Raw genomic sequence first — 15,453 nt, 5'->3', positions numbered from 1 at the left:
CAGTATATAGTTGAAATTTACCTTTATATCTGCCTTTTAATTTTTTTTTTAGATAATTTACAGTAATGAGATTATTAATGTGGTTAGGTTTAAATCTATCATTTGTTAATTTCTACTTCTGTCCCATCAGTTTTTTGTTCTCTTTTCCCTTTCTTTATGCCTTTAAAAAAAAATTTTATTTATTTATTTTTGGCTGTGCTAGGTCTTTGCTGCTGCACAAGTCTTTCTCTAACTGTGGTGCATGGGCTTCTCAGTGCAGTGCCCTCCCTTGTTGCAGAGCAGGGGCTCTAGGGTGCTTGGGCCCAGTAGTTGCGGCTTCCCGGCTCTAGAGTACAGGTCCAGTAGTTGTGGTACATGGGCTTAGTAGCTCTATAGCATGTGGGATCTTCCCAGATCAGGCATCAGATCCATGTCTCCTGCACTGGCAGGTGGGTTCTTTACCGCTGAGCCACCAGGGAAGCCCTTTTTATGCCTTCTTTTGGGTTAATTGAAAATTTCCATTTTATCTCTTTGGATGGCTGATTAGCTATGATTCTTTGAGTAGTTTAGGAATTGCTTTTGGGCTTCTAGCATACATCATTAAACTACCCCAGTCTACTTTTAAGTGACACAATAACACTTTGCATATAGTATAAGAACCTTACAATAATATACTTCCATTTTTCTCTCTCAACTTTTTAAACTTTTGTACCATCGTTGTAATACATGTCACTTTTGTATATGTTATAAATACAACATTATATTATTTTGTTTAAACAGTTATCTTTTAAAGAGATTTAAATAATGAGAAAATTATGTATTATCCTTATAGTTAGCATTTTGGGCACTGTTCATTCGTTCATGTAAATCCATATTTCTTTCTGGTGTCATTTTTCTTTTGGCCTGAAGGACGTTTTATGAAAAAAAAATTGCTTGTAGCAGTCACTTCCTGTTGACGACTTCCTTCTGTTTTTGTATGTCTGGCGATGTCTTTATTTGCTTTCATTTTTGGAAGTTATTTTTGCTGGGTATAGAATTCTAGGTTACTTTAGAGATGTTCTACTTTAAAGATGTGTCCTACTTTAAAGATATTGCTCTGCTGACTTACTTCCATTTTTCCCAGTGAGAAATATGATGTAATCCTTATCTTTATCTCCATATATAATGCATCTTTCCCCCCACCTTTGGCTACTTTAAAAACTTTATCACTGGTTCTGACTAATTTGTTTAAAATGTGCCTTGGTATAGTAGACTTCATGTTTCATGTGGTTAACGGAACTTCTTGGATCTGTGTAATTATTGTTTTTGTCAACTTGGAAAATTCTGGGCCATTAATTCTTCAAATACTTTTCCAGCCCCTTTCTCTGCTGGAAACTAATTTCACAAATATTAGGCCACCTGAAATTGCCCCATAGCTCACTGATGCTTTTAAAGATTTTTTGTTGTTCCTGTGTTTCATTTTGGAGAGTTTCTATTACTATGTTGCCAAGTTCACTTTTTCTTCTTTAATGAAATTTAATTCAGTGTATTTTTCAACCTATATCTTGTAGTTTCATCTCTAGGGGATTGGTTTGGGTCTTTAAAAAACATCTTCCAAGTTTCTACTTGACTTTTGGAACATCTGAAATAGTTATAATAACTGTTTTACCATTCTTGTCTACTAATTCTAACATCTGCATCAGTTTTAATTGATTGATTTTTCTTCTCATTATGGGTTTTGTTTCCCTGCCTCTTTGAATGTGTGCCTGATAATCTTTAATTGGATTATTTGAATGTCAGACACTGTGAATTTTATCTTGTTGGGTGCTGGATATTTTGTATTCCTGTAACAATTCTTTAGAGTCCCTTGGACTGCAAGGAAAGCAAACCAGTCAATCCTAAAGGAAATCAACCTTGAATATTCATTGGAAAGATTGTTGTTGAAGTTGAAGCTCCAATATTTTGGCCACTTGATGTGAAGAGCTGACTCATTGGGAAAGCCCTTGATGCTGGGAAAGATTAAAGGCAAAAAGGAGAAGGGAGCAGCAGAGGATAAGATGGTTGGGTGGTATCACTGACTCAGTGGACATGAATTTCAGCAAACTCTGGGAGATAGTGGAGGACAGAGGAGCCAGTCTATGGGGTCATGAAGAGTCAGACATGACTTAACATTGAACAACAAATGATTCTTAAGCTTTGTTCTGTTATGTCATTGAGTTACTTGAAAACAGTTTGATCCTCTTGAGTTTTGCTTTCAAGGTTAATTAGGTGGGAACATTGACCAATCTAGGGCTAATCATTCTCCATTATTGAGAAGGACCACTCTGTGTTCCCTATGCAACATCTGTGGCCATCAGTCTGACTGTTGGGAATAGATGATTAATAATCAACCAAAATTTGTGGGGGACCTTCTGAAGCTCTCCAGAGTGCTGTCTCTGTGCAGCTGTCTCTCTAGGGAATTCCAGCTGCCCTGATCTCCTTGGACTTCCAGCAACTTCTCCGTAATCAGGGGGTCTTCTGGATTTCTCTTCCTTCCTCCATGAGTTAGAAACTCTTTTGAGGCAGTAATCCAGGCAATTGTAGGGTTCATCTCATTTATTTTCCACGTTTCGTATATAACTGACCTTTACTGCCTGATGTCAGTGTCTTGAGAACTGCTGTTTCATATAGCTTGTCCATTTTTTGCTTGTTTTAAGCAGGAGGGATATGTTCAGTACTTGTTGCCTTATCTTAGCCAGAAGTGGACTGCATCTCAGACAGCTCCTCAGATATGGTTGGATAAACATTCTGTCACTCCTGGGAATCTCAGTAAGATTTGATTAAAGGTGAGAGAGGGTAATAACTCTGCCAGTCACAGTATGCCTGAGTCTCATTTTTGGTGACTTTACCACCTTGAAACTTCCTGGGGTTCACATGAATGGAATTTCACCCAAATGAAAGTGTGTCCACAAAGAGAACTCATGCACACCCTTCCTCAGGACTTCTTTCTACCTCATGTTTATCCTGGAGCCCCTTCCCTGATCACAGGGTTTGGGGGCTATGCTCCCTGCCTCCTCTGAGTCTCCAGAAGACCCCACTGACCCCCCACACACCCCACAAGCATGGATCTGAGGCTGTAGGTGGCCATACCCAATGGAGTGGGGATTCCTACTGAGCAGAGGCCATGCTCAGCGAGAACTAGCAAACAAAGTCTGGGTGGACCAGAGCACAGGAAGGTTGGCTGAGTCCTCTGGTTGAGATCCAGAAGTGCCTGTCTCTTGAGCAGTTTCTCGTGACCCTACCATACCTGGGTCACCAGCCCATCCCTCTGTCTAGAGCTGTCCCCTAGGGGTTGTATTTTGGGGAAATCAGGTAACAAGCAATCAAACACACAGCCTTGGGGCAGGACAATCCAGCAGTACCCACCCCCTGATTCCAGCCCCTCCTTATCTCAGCTGTCACCTGGGGTCTCTGTTAACCCAGATGTAACGACGACCCTAATAATTTGATGTCAGCAGCAGACTCGACAAGAGGTGGACAGACAGCCTGACCTCAGACGGAAGCCACACTTCCCTAGCTGGGCTAAGACTCGAAAGAAACAAGACATATTATATTTCCAAGTAGACGTTGCATCCAACCCATGAAATCAAATGGAGTTGACTGAATGGGATATGAGATACCCATCTTTCCCTTTCATATGAGAAATCCTTTATTTTTAGGAACACAGTTTTGTTTTGTTTTGTTTTTGCTCTATGGGCAGGTTTTTTCCTTCACATTTCACATTTATTCCCAGATTCTGGGGTAGTTCTCTCCTGTACAGGAGAAGCAAACTGGCCCTTCCGCCCCGGCCAGTCCAGACAAACCCAGCAAGAAGAGCCAGGAAGGATGGATGAGAGAGCTCGGGTTCCTATCTTCCTGAAACCACAGAGCAACCAATCACCGCCCTGAGTGCCCATGGTGGCCGAGGGAGGCTCAGACGAGCAGAGGGCAGGGAAAGCACAAAGGAAACAAGGGAATGCCGTGGCCATCAGCATGAGAGCCGGGCTGGCCCGGGAACAGAAAGCCAGAGGAAGTGCAGGGGGCAGCCGTCTGCCTGCTCTTCCACCTCTGATCCTTCCTGCTCCTCCTCCCTGGGCAAGGAGGGCATGGTCTTCCAGGGACAGGAAGGCAGAAGGCAGGAAAAACACACAGAAGCCAGCTCTGGTGCCCCGAAAGGCCAGGATGGACCAAGCGGATGTCTGAGTGTCTGCTCCGGCCTGGCGGGAGCGAGCACGCAGGGCACATGGCCCACGTCTGTCGGGACACCCACGGGACGAGGGGTTCGGAAGGGCTGACAGGCGACAGAGCTGCCAGGAAGCACAGAAGCGTTCAGAGTGTGTCTGCAATCAAAGTGGGGAGGACCCCTGGTCAACTCGTCAGCTCTCGGGACTCTTCTGCTCCAGACCGGCCATGGCTCTCTATCGCCTTCCCAGTAAAACCAGCGTCCCCACTGCAGCCTGGAGGAGCTGGCCTCCTGCGGCCCCTGCCCTCTTGTCCTCCTCTCTGGACCCTCCATGCTCTGCAGACGCACCAGGCCCACCTGCTCGGGGCCTCTGCCCAGACTGCTGGTCGGGGCACTCTCTCCCCAGTTCACATGCCTACCCCACCTCTCTCTCCAGCCTCTGTTCACATGCTACCCACTCCTACCCGACTGTCTAACTCCTCAATCCCACACTCCAACCTTGCTTGACTCCAATTTTTTCCCCTCATCACCCTGCTAGCACATTATCTAACTCACTTCCATAAATTTTTGCTTGCCTGTCCCAACAGAAGGCAAGCTCCATGAAGGCTGAGTTTGGGGCTTTGCTCCTTTTGGGGTCTGTTTGAGAACTGACTTATCTGCCTGGCTTAGAACAACCTCTGGCAGGTGACAAGTGTTCAAAGAATATTTGCCAAATGAGCGGCCCAACTGGACTGCCCTTCCACAGTCACGGGGCACGGGGCTCGGGCCCATGGGGGTTAGAACTCTCTGCTCGGGCTTTAGAGTCTCCAGGCCCCACGGGAGTCCCAGGGCCAGAAGAGACATTCATAAATACTTGGGTATGTAACTGCCCTTAAAAAAACCTTTTTTTTTTTTAAATTGTGATAAGAACACTTGGCTTAGGATCTGTCCCCTTGACAGGTTTTTAATTGTTGTACCTGCCTTGTTTATCCTCATATAATTCTATGTGCCCGGTGTCCATAGATTTGGGGTACAAAATCCTCAAAACTTGCTGCCTTGCCTTGACTGAACCAAGTCTGGGCTTCTGTTAATAAACCCAACAAAGTGACTGGTTATCTAGTTAAAAAAGGGCAAAGTGTCTCATCTCTTGATTTCCCCCAGTTTGCAGCGTTTCTCGGCCACCCCCTCCTCAGTCCTTGTGAAAGAGAGTCAGTCACTTAGCGGTCCCCGTCATGTCCAGCCAGTCTCCCAAGGGGCAGGGAGAGGGCTGGTCTGGGAGCCCTGGACGCTGGGGCTGAGAGTGTGCCTCCTCCCCGGGGACAGCCTGGAGCTTGCACACAGGCCCTGGCTGGAAAGGCAGCCCCCCACCCCCACCCCAGGGGGCAGGCTGGGGGTCCTTGAGAAAAGCATCTGGGGAGGCTGAGAGCCCTGAACCCTGGCCGCCGGGAGTGAGGCAGTGAAGGCAGGCAATGTGAGCGAGAGCAGCAGCCCAGGTGAGGTCAGAGGCAGAAGAGAAAGGCCGTAGGACGCAGTCATCTGATGAGTCCTGTGCTCGGGGGCGCTGGACGCCAGGTTTCGGGGAGAGAGACCAGTGTGAGGGGCTCGGCGTTCACTGGGGAGGCCCCTGCCCCCTGCCCCCTGCCTCCACTCTCTCACAAGCTCTGGTCACAGGGGCCTGCATGGGGGCACACATGTGGGAGTGGCCGGGATGCTGGTGACCTAGGAGCGGGGGGAGGTCAGTGGGCAAGCTGGAGGGGTAGGGTGGAGGAGCATACCCTGCACCTGGAAAGCCGGTCCCCAGAACCAAATTGTTTTTCGAGGCCTGTAAGGAACCTCAGGTCTCTGATCCAACTTGTGGGTTTTAAAGAGATTGATGGCCCAGCACGTGGAGTCAAGAGATCAAGAGGAAGGAAGGGTCCCAGCTCCCACCATCCCAGCAAGAGGTGGCTGGGCCTGCCTCTGTGTGCTCTGATTACAGACGCAGATGGAGGGGAAACGGGATCTGGGCCCTGCTCCCCACATGGCCGTCCTCTGCTGCAAGGAAGGTGTCCTAAAGGCCGCAGAGGGGTGCTGGGGGCAAAGGTCAAGCCCCCGTGGAGCGGGGTCACCGGAGGGGGAGGGGCTCTGTGCCAGGCCAAACCGCATCCAAACAAGTGATGGGGAAGGGATGGGGTGAGAAAAAAGGGAGACAAAAGCAAAAACCGGCTTGAAGGAAAAAGCCCGCTTAGCCCCAGAGAAGGGGCAGCAGGAGGGCTTAAGGACACCTCTCCGCTGGTCCCCAACCGAGACCTGCGCCAGAACCTCGTGCCTACCGACAGACGGGGGTCTCAGGTGGGTCTGCACAGAGCTGGAGGGCGCGGCAAGCAGGGGAGGGTAGCGGAGCGGGGGCGGCAGCCGCCCCTCCTATCCTGCTGGGCCCCCCGCCCCCGGGACCCCCATCACCTCTGCTCTCACCACCGCCCATCCAGAGGGAGACTGACCTCCGGCCACCGGGTGAGAAGGTTCCGGGGAGGGTCAGGCGGCGGCGGCGGCTCGGCCTGCCCCCCCACGCCCGGGGGACACTCACCATTCATCTGGGAGGGGGACGACGAGTAGTCCCGGTCGGCGGGCCGGCGGTCGGGCTTGAGGCTGCGGCCCTGCCTGCCCGAGCCCTCCAGCATGTTCACAATCTCGCCGCGGTCGATGTTCCGCAGGGCGGCGTACAGGTTCTCCACTGCGGGCAGAGCGGAGGGAGAGGGCGCTCGCTGGGCCGCCTGCGCGGCTCTGAGTGTGTGTGTGTGTGTGTGTGTGTGTGTGTGTGTGCGTGTGCGCGCGCGCGCGCGAGGGTCGGGGTTGCAGGCCCCTTCTTTTCTAAAAGTCCAAACAAACTACCTCTAGGAGAAGTCAGGCAGACCTGGAGATGATGCAGTTTCCGTCCACACTATGCAATAAAGCCAACAAGAGCCAGAAACCAAACTTTTTGATTTTCCAGGGCCTTCCCTGGTGGCTCAGATGGTGAAGAATCTGCCTGCAATGTCGGAGACCAGGGTTCGATTCCTGGGTCGGGAAGATCCCCTGGAAAAGGGAATGGCAACCCACTCCAGTATTCTTGCCTGGAGAATTCCATGGAGGGAGGGGCCTGGAGGGCTTCAGTCGGTCGGGTGGCAAAGAGTCAGACAGGACTGAGCAACTGATACACAGTGCATATGAAAGTTACATTTACACCACACTCTAGTCTATTAAGTGTGCAATAGCATTGCGTCCAGAAAAAAAACAAGGTACATATCTTAAAGGTATTTTATGGCCAAAAAAACGCAAACTCTCCTCTGAGCCTTCAGTGAGTCTTCATAGTCACATAAGGACCCTGATCACAGATCAGCGAGACAAATGCAGTCATCATGAGAAAATGTGAAATGCTGAGAGAATTCCCCAAATGTGACACACACAAAATGAGCAGATGCTGCTGGAAATTGGCACCAACAGACCTGAGGAATCTGGGGGGAGAAGTGCAGTATCTTTGAAGCACAGTAAAGTGAGGGAGGCTTGGGTTTTGTTATCCTTTAAGACCTTTTCCAAACCCCAACAGTGGTGAATTTCAAGGCATGGAAAGACTTTTTTCATTTGTAACCCAAAAGGAATACTGGGGCTTCCCTGGTGGCTCAGCAGTAAAGAATCCACCTGCCAATGCAGGAAACATTGGGTCGGGAAGATCCCCTGGAGAAGGGAATGGCAACCCACTCCAGTATTCTTGCCTGGAGAATCCCATGGACAGAGAAGCCTGGCGAGCTACGGTCCATGGGGTGGCAGACAGTTGGACACAACTTAGCGACTAAACAACAGAACAATGACAAGAAGAATACTACGAGAAAATGAGAGAGAGAAGAATTGGAGTCTGTCCTTTGGAAATCTTTGGTCTTTGCCAGTTGATCTGAGATGCAAATGTAAACGCTCAGTTTCTCTTGGTGTTTTGTGTTCAGGAATGTGGTTGAGGAGCTGAAAAGAGTGAGTCACATCTTCCCTCCAGGTTGAAGAAAATCCTGGGGGAACAAGAACTGCATCCGAGGGGACTCCTGGCTGGGCTCTGAGGGGACAGTCCTCGTTTGATAAATTCAACCAAGAGGCACACACCCTACACAGATGCGGTCTTTTAGGGGTCCTGGTGTGATTGCAAACTCATCCTGAGAATGGGAAGAGGTCATGGCCCAGGTTCTGCTGTGCCCTCCTGGCGGGATTGCCCAGAAGACCAGGGACCCTCAGAGGTGTGTGCCTGCGTGTGTGTGCACTTGTGTATGTATGTGTGAGAGACAGAGTATGCAGAATGATTGGTTCCAAAGGTCAACAGCACCCCAGGAATCTGGAGGGAGAAGTTCTGGGGAGAACTGCTTGGTAAGCTCCTGGCACAGGCTTTGGGGAGAGAAGGGTCCCAGCTGCGCCCCCGCCCTGGTACTGACTCTTGGCGTCTTGGCCTTCACGGGTGACCCAGAGGTTCAGCAAGGCCAGGCTCTGCTCCAGCAAGGAGTTGGGGTTCTCCACGCGGATCCTGTTGATGTCGTCCACGCTGAACTGCAGCTCCCGGGCCAGCTCTGCACGCAAGGAACCAAGACCAGGGTGAGACCAGCTGGAGCCAGCCCCGGCCCCGAGCCTGAGTGGGGAGCGGGGCGCCCCGAGGGGTACCCAAGAGAGAGAACAGTCCCCTATGGACTTTGAGCCTCCTTCCCAAGGATGCCTAGTGTAAGGTGACACCTGCCCTGTGGCATCCCCAGGAAATGCGCCAAGAAGAGGTGTGATCACAGGACAGTAATAAGGACTGAATGAATGAACGGACTCTCTTGCTGTCATCACTTGGAATATGGGTGACGAGGCTGAGCCACGGAAGAGCGCAGGACCGGCTGGGGTCCCAGGGGAGGGCTGAACAGCGGATGCCCTCGGCACTGTTGGTGAGGCAAAAGCCACCGCCCTTCCCTCAGGAAGCAGTCATAACGGAAGTTCATCTGTGTATTTGTGTTTCTTCAGGGAAAGGAGCTGTTTACATTTAAAATGGGAATACAAGTCCCCATCTAAATGCAAGGCACCATTGCAGAAGGCGAGCTGTTCCTCTCCCGCTGTCTTCACGGCTGTTTCTCGCAGGTGCTTTAAGGAGAGCACAGGAGCTGAGTCTCATTTCAGGGATGAGGAAGACCAGCGTGGAAAGTGATGGTGAGAACCAGAATGTGTGTGTGCCACACACACCACTCACACAACACTCCATGTACATAAACCACATACACAACACACCACATACACATCACATATCACATATGCACACACCACATACACACCACACACACACAAACCACATACACAACACACACACACACACCACATACACAACACACCACATACACACAACACGTACACATCACATATACATCACATACACAGAAACCACACATACACATATACACACACTCACACACCACACACATCACACACCACATACACACACACACACCATATACACACCACACCACATATACACATCACATATACATCACATACACACAACCACACATACACACATCCACACACCACATACATCACACACCTACACAACACACCACATACACACAACCCATACACATCACATATACATCACATACACATGCACCACACATACACACATACACACACTCACACACCACACACACACTCACATACCACATATAAAACACACACACACATACTGCATACACATACCACACATACACACTCACAAACCAGAAACACAACACATACGCAACACACACAGGACACATATGCAACACATATATACCACACACACACCGCAGACGCACACATCACATACACAATACACATACACAACACACACACATAGCACACATACACAACACATACACAACACACACATACACAACACACATATATGAACATACACACTCACAAAACCAAGAAGCAGCTGCAGAGGCTTTTTGCCCTGTCTTTCTTCCTTTCCCTCAACAAAGCCCCTGGCAGGACAGATGGCATGTGCGGTGTAGGGAGTTGTGGGCAGGCAGTCAGGACACACATTTTGTGTTCACTTGCGTGTTCTTGGTTCGCTGGTCTTTTCAGGGCTCTATCCATAACTCTCCGTACAACCAAAGTTACCCTTCTTAGTGGGATCTCAGCCTCCCCATCTGTAAAACGGGCACACTGGATCCGCCCTAAGGTCTCCCGTAATGTCAGAAGTTGAGCTTCTCAAGAGGGAAACTAGAGAGAAGTTGTGGGGGGGGAGGGAGCCTGCCTCCCCTGGTACCCAAAGGTGCTATCTGGGCTGCAGCCCCATCAGAGACCACCCCGGGTCAGGTGCGCAGTGGATGGGGGGAAGAGGCTTAGCAACGCTGCCGGCGCCGCTGTTCAGAGGGGAGGCGGTGCAGAGGGAGGTGTGGACAGGCACCCTGCTCTTTCGCCCCGATTCCTGACTCACCGGCCCAGCTGAGGCCCAGGTGATCTGATATGAGCATCATCTTCATGTCGGCCCGGTCTGTGCCACTGAGGAAACCTGGGGGAAGCACGGCATTCTGTTCAGCGGCCTCGGCAGCACACAGAACTGCCCAGCATGGGTGGGGGGGCTAGAGAGCGCTCAGGTCACGCTCCGTGTCCCCGATCCGCGGCTGAGCCTGAGAGGGTCATGGAGACCCCAGCCGAGGGCTGAGCCAATGGTGTCCGCTCGGGGAGCTCCCGGCAACATGACCTCCCTCGCTGCCCCCTGGGCGGGAGTGAGCACAGAGAGGTGAGTACCCGCTGTGGACTCGCTGAGAAGGCTGTATCTCAGGGCCAGCGGCGTCAGCGTCCTCCTTCGTTCGTCGGCTCCGCTGCCCTGCAGGAGAGACCAGGAGGGGGCGCTGTGGGTGTGGGGAGGACACCCTGGCGACGGGCAGCCCCATGACACACAGGCTGTGTGTGGGGGCGGCTAGAGGGAGTCGATGAGGTTCACGCGCTTCATCTCTAGTGATGATAATAAGCTCGTGCGTGCGTGCTAAGTGGCTTCAGTCATGTCCGCCTCTTTGAGTCCCATGTCCTCTGTCCATGGGATTCTCCAGACAAGAATACTGGAGTGGGTTGCTGTGCCCTCGTCCAGGGGGTCTTCCCGACTCAGGGATTGAACCAGCATCTCCTGACTTACAGGTGGCTTCTTTACCACTGAGCCACTGGGGAAACCCAATAATAAGCTCACGCAGCCCTAATCACATGCCAGGCCCTGCCTGATGGTCAGAGTTGCCTGAGGCAGGTACCATCATCCTTCCCAAGTCCCCGGCCCAGAGGCTGGGGCAACCCACCCAAGGCCACTCAGACAGTAATCAGTGGAGCTGGGGTTTGAATTCTAAAAAAAAAAAAAAAAAAAGAGAGATTTTCTTTCTGAATTCCTTTCTGCTCAAAAGACCTGTTTTGATGCCCAAGCCTTTGCATGCTGGACCTGTGGCCAAGCAGCGAGGTGCTTGTTCAAGGCTTCGGGAGCCCCTCTGGTGAAAAAGAAGTTGGTTCCCCCTCGTCCTTAGTCAGGAAAGAAAACCAGCCTCGACGTTTGGAAGTGGCCTTGCTTGTCTTGTTGGGCATGAAAGGCTGATGATGAAAACACCAGGAGTCACCAACACGGGAGAGGAGGTCCCTCCATCCCTGGTACAGCCTGGTACTCCCTGGCACTGGTGATGCTCGGTCCTCAGGCCTCTGCTGAGCTCAGAGCCCCAGGCGAGTGTCGGGCTGAGACACCAGGCTTCTCTTCTCTGGGCGGGGGAGGGGGGGCCTGGCCCCAAGCAAGTTCAGGAGAAAGAGGCTCTGAAGAAGCCCCACTGTTGCTGGGACACCTTCACCCACCAGCCATCCGGTTCTCAGGCCTTGCCTTCCAACCTCCCGGAGGGGGCATCCTGGGGAGCTCGGGGCCTCGGGGTGAACATGGGTGTCACCCATGCACCCTGACGTTAGTTCCTGAGCTTTGCAGGAAGGACTGGGCCACAGCCTGTCAGAGGAGAGCCCAGGGCCTTTCTCCATCCCGGGGGGTGGGGAGTGGGGGGGGGGGTCTCGGGCTGTCTGTTGGCCGAGGGCCCCGGTGGGGTGCTCACCTTGGTGCAGGGCGGCATGGTGATGTTCAGGTGACAGAGGATATGCTGCGTGTCCTCGTACTTCATCGCCTTGCGCAGGAAGGACAAGAACCCTGCAGGCTCCCGACTGCTGTCCCTCACCTGGACTCAGTCACACAGAACGGAGGGTCGGGGGCCGCCCTCACCCCGCTGAACCCAGCCACCAGCCCAGCCAGCTCAGAGGACATCCTCCTCCCCAACCCCGGCCACCAGCCCGGCCGGCTCAGAGGACATCCTCCTCCCCAACCCCGGCCACCAGCCCGGCCGGCTCAGAGGACATCCTCCTCCCCGACCCTGGCCACCAGCCCGGCCGGCTCAGAGGACATCCCCCTCCCTGACCCCGGCCACCAGCCCAGCCGGCTCTGGGGCCTCTGCCTCCAGAACTTCTAGACCTGGGTGATGGGTGGGTGAGAGGAGGGCGCACCTTGACAGGAATGGCCAACCGGTTCTCTCGGAAGGACTGGAAGAGGAAACTCCGTTGCTGAGCGGCCTTCTTGACGGGCACCAGGTTCCCTGAGAGCTCGGCGAAGAGGGGCATGCCCTCCAAAACCTGCGGGAAAGAAGCAGCAGGTGGGAACATGCAGATGCTCGGCCCCACCTGTCAGCCCTGGCCTCTCCCTCCCCACGACCCCAGAGGCTGCACCCTGGGAAGCTCCATGGAGGGTTTTAGAAAGGTCACGGCAGATGCTTCTTTACTTCAAAGGGTTTTTATAATAAGCAGTACTTTCCACGTCTCCCTGTGTGGTTGATCGCCACTGCTTATCAAAGGACTCCAGAACTCCACTAGCAGATCATAATACAGCTCCAGAAAGCATTTCTCTCTTTTAATATCCATCCAACAAGGTTTCATTTATGCGAGTGCCAGAAAGACCACGCGGTATTTTAATCTCACCCACGGTAATAACAATCCCTACTGTGTATATAATACTTTCCACAGAGAAGTTACCGAGAACCCATTTGACAGATGAGGAAACTGAGGCCCAAAGAGACACAATCCTTTGCCCGGTTAGTGCCGCAAACAGCATTTGAGGCAGGTCCCAGCCTTGGGCTCCTCCTTCTGGCCTGTCAGAACTCCTGGAAGGCTCAGGAAAGCCTCTGAGACCAGACCTTGGCCAAGGTCCTTTCTTGTTACACATCTTAACCCAAGTGAGGACTCCAGGTTGGGCAACAGCTTCACACCAAGGCCCCGCACGTCACAGCTCTCCCATTTGCCCAAGCTCTCCCCTGCTTCCCCATCTGGGCACCGCCCAAACCCTGGTGTGGCCGAGAGATTAGGACAAGTCCTTTTTCTAACATTAACTCAGCTGTGTGACCTTGGGCAGGTTACCTAATCTGCCAAGCCTCGATTTCCTCATCTGTAAACTGGGGATAAGAAAAGGACACTCCGTTGTAAGAGTCAGGGGAGATGATGTCACTCGAGTCTTTTTATTTTCTATTTTTAAAAAAAAATTTAAAGATTTTTTTGTCTTTGATGTGAACCGTTTTTAAAGTCTTTATTGAATTTGTTACAATATCTCTACTGTTTCATGTTTTGGATTCTGGGCTGTGAGCTATGTGGGATCTTAGTCCCCCGACCAGGGATCGAACCCATGCCCCTGGCATTGGAAGGTGAAGTCGTAACCACTGGACCACCAAGGAAGTCCCTCAAGCACTTTTAATAGCATCTGGGAGGTGAGGATTTTAATGAACATCAGCTCTTAGGACCATTGGGCTGACAGCCTGCTGCCTCCCCAAGACACGCAGGGCGGTGTCCTCAGCTTTGGGGCAGCCTCCCAAGGATGCTTTTCAAGAGGGACTCAGAGGGACATGCCCAGGAGCCCCTCTGCAGAGGCCGCCTTCCTGATGCAAGCCATCTTCCAGCACCACCTCCCCCCGACCCCTGGAGGTGCCGCCCCCTTCAGGGCATGAGCCCAGGGCGGGGGCCCGGCCCCTACCTCAATGTCCCTGCTCCGGGCCACCTCCACGAAGTTCTCGTGATGCTCCAGCGTCTTGTCCACCTTGTCATCTGTCATGCAGTAGCATCGCAGACGCCCTTCCCGGGGGTCATTCATCTTGGCAAAAATGACAAACTTGGCCATGTAGGGCACCGCGGTCAGTTCCTTGTACAGCTGGGTGGCAAAGTTCACAGCTTCAGCCGTCCGGGGGCAGTCCGACAGCCAGAACCTGAAAGGAGGGCAGCCTTGAGCCTGTCCCTAGGTGTCTGGGGCAGGGGCGTCCCCTCCATCCAACAGGATGGCCTGTGAGCAGGGCGGTGGCCGCGCAGACAACCCCGGTGGGGGTGGGGGTGGCACTTTCAGGTGGAGAAGGGGAGGGACAGCGGAGGACCCTCGGGCACAAGGTCAGCCTGAACGCGGCCACCCCTGGGGGCAGCGCCACCCGCCTCGTGCAGGGCCCGGGGAGCCTCAGGGTCGGGCCGCAGGGCGGGGTCTCACCTGGCAGAGACGTTGGTGGTGAAGGCGGCACACTCGTTGGCATAGACGAGCTTGGTGGTCCCTGTGATGTCTTCCCACTGGGCCTGGTCAGTTCCTCCTGCCATAGGCGTAGACTGGGCTGGGGGACCGTCTCCAGAGGCCGACGCGGGGCGTGCACACCTGGCTGAGGCCCTGATCCCAGCCCCCCCACCCCACCACCCTGCACCCCGTGACCTCGTCCCCTCTGGGAGGACCCCCTCCTCTGGGGTCTGGGGGCTCTTCAGGGACAGGGAGACTCTACCTGGAGGCAGAACCCCCATCCCTCCGAGGACCCCATCACTCCCCAGCTCCATCCCCTCCCATCTCCCCAGACGGCAAGACCAGGACAAAGGGGGTGCCCCTCACCGATGACACTGCAGAGCAGCCGCAGGCTGGTGGTGTCCCCCTCCCCGCTGTCCCGGGGATTGTCCATCCAGGATGGGGGCAGCGGGATGCGGAGGCCAATGGGGCGGTGGAACTTCCGGCGCCTCGGCTCCACGGTGACGATGGGGCTGAACGTGGCCTGGTTGCCCAGGAGTTTGGTGACCAGCTCATCGGGTACAGGCTGGGCCTGCGAGGTGCCCAAGGGGGATGCTCAGCCCGGAGCAGCCGAGGGGCTCATGGGCGGGGATGAGAGCGGCTGTCCCGGCAGGTTTGAAGGTCCCCCGGGGGTGGGGGTGGGGTGCTGTCCTGCCTGATGTCCTGCCCAGCTCCCCTGTCTGAGCCCCCACCCCTGTTTCCCTGCTGCTCCCCACTCCTCGGGGCCTTGCTC

The 15,453-nt window shown here is 53.1% G+C and overlaps 1 protein-coding gene across 1 annotated transcript in view; it reads right to left on the bottom strand.

Moving 5' to 3' along the window:
• Positions 1–15,453, bottom strand: part of LOC129644120 (ankyrin-1) — a 102,466-nt gene that overhangs the window by 25,236 nt on the left and 61,777 nt on the right. The window contains exons 28-36 of the mRNA XM_055569529.1: positions 15,048–15,252; positions 14,664–14,760; positions 14,166–14,394; positions 12,656–12,781; positions 12,214–12,333; positions 10,895–10,973; positions 10,581–10,655; positions 8,569–8,700; positions 6,705–6,851 (exon numbers count right to left, since the gene is read on the bottom strand). Of these exons, the coding sequence (XP_055425504.1) occupies positions 6,705–6,851; positions 8,569–8,700; positions 10,581–10,655; positions 10,895–10,973; positions 12,214–12,333; positions 12,656–12,781; positions 14,166–14,394; positions 14,664–14,760; positions 15,048–15,252 (1,210 nt within the window). The remainder of the gene's footprint in view (positions 1–6,704; positions 6,852–8,568; positions 8,701–10,580; positions 10,656–10,894; positions 10,974–12,213; positions 12,334–12,655; positions 12,782–14,165; positions 14,395–14,663; positions 14,761–15,047; positions 15,253–15,453) is intronic.

Source organism: Bubalus kerabau, chromosome 2 (assembly GCF_029407905.1).
Source record: "Bubalus kerabau isolate K-KA32 ecotype Philippines breed swamp buffalo chromosome 2, PCC_UOA_SB_1v2, whole genome shotgun sequence".
In the NCBI taxonomy this organism is placed as follows: Eukaryota; Metazoa; Chordata; class Mammalia; order Artiodactyla; family Bovidae; genus Bubalus; species Bubalus kerabau.
The sequence above is the reverse complement of the archived record's forward strand: the minus strand, read 5'-3'. Positions and strand labels throughout refer to the sequence as shown.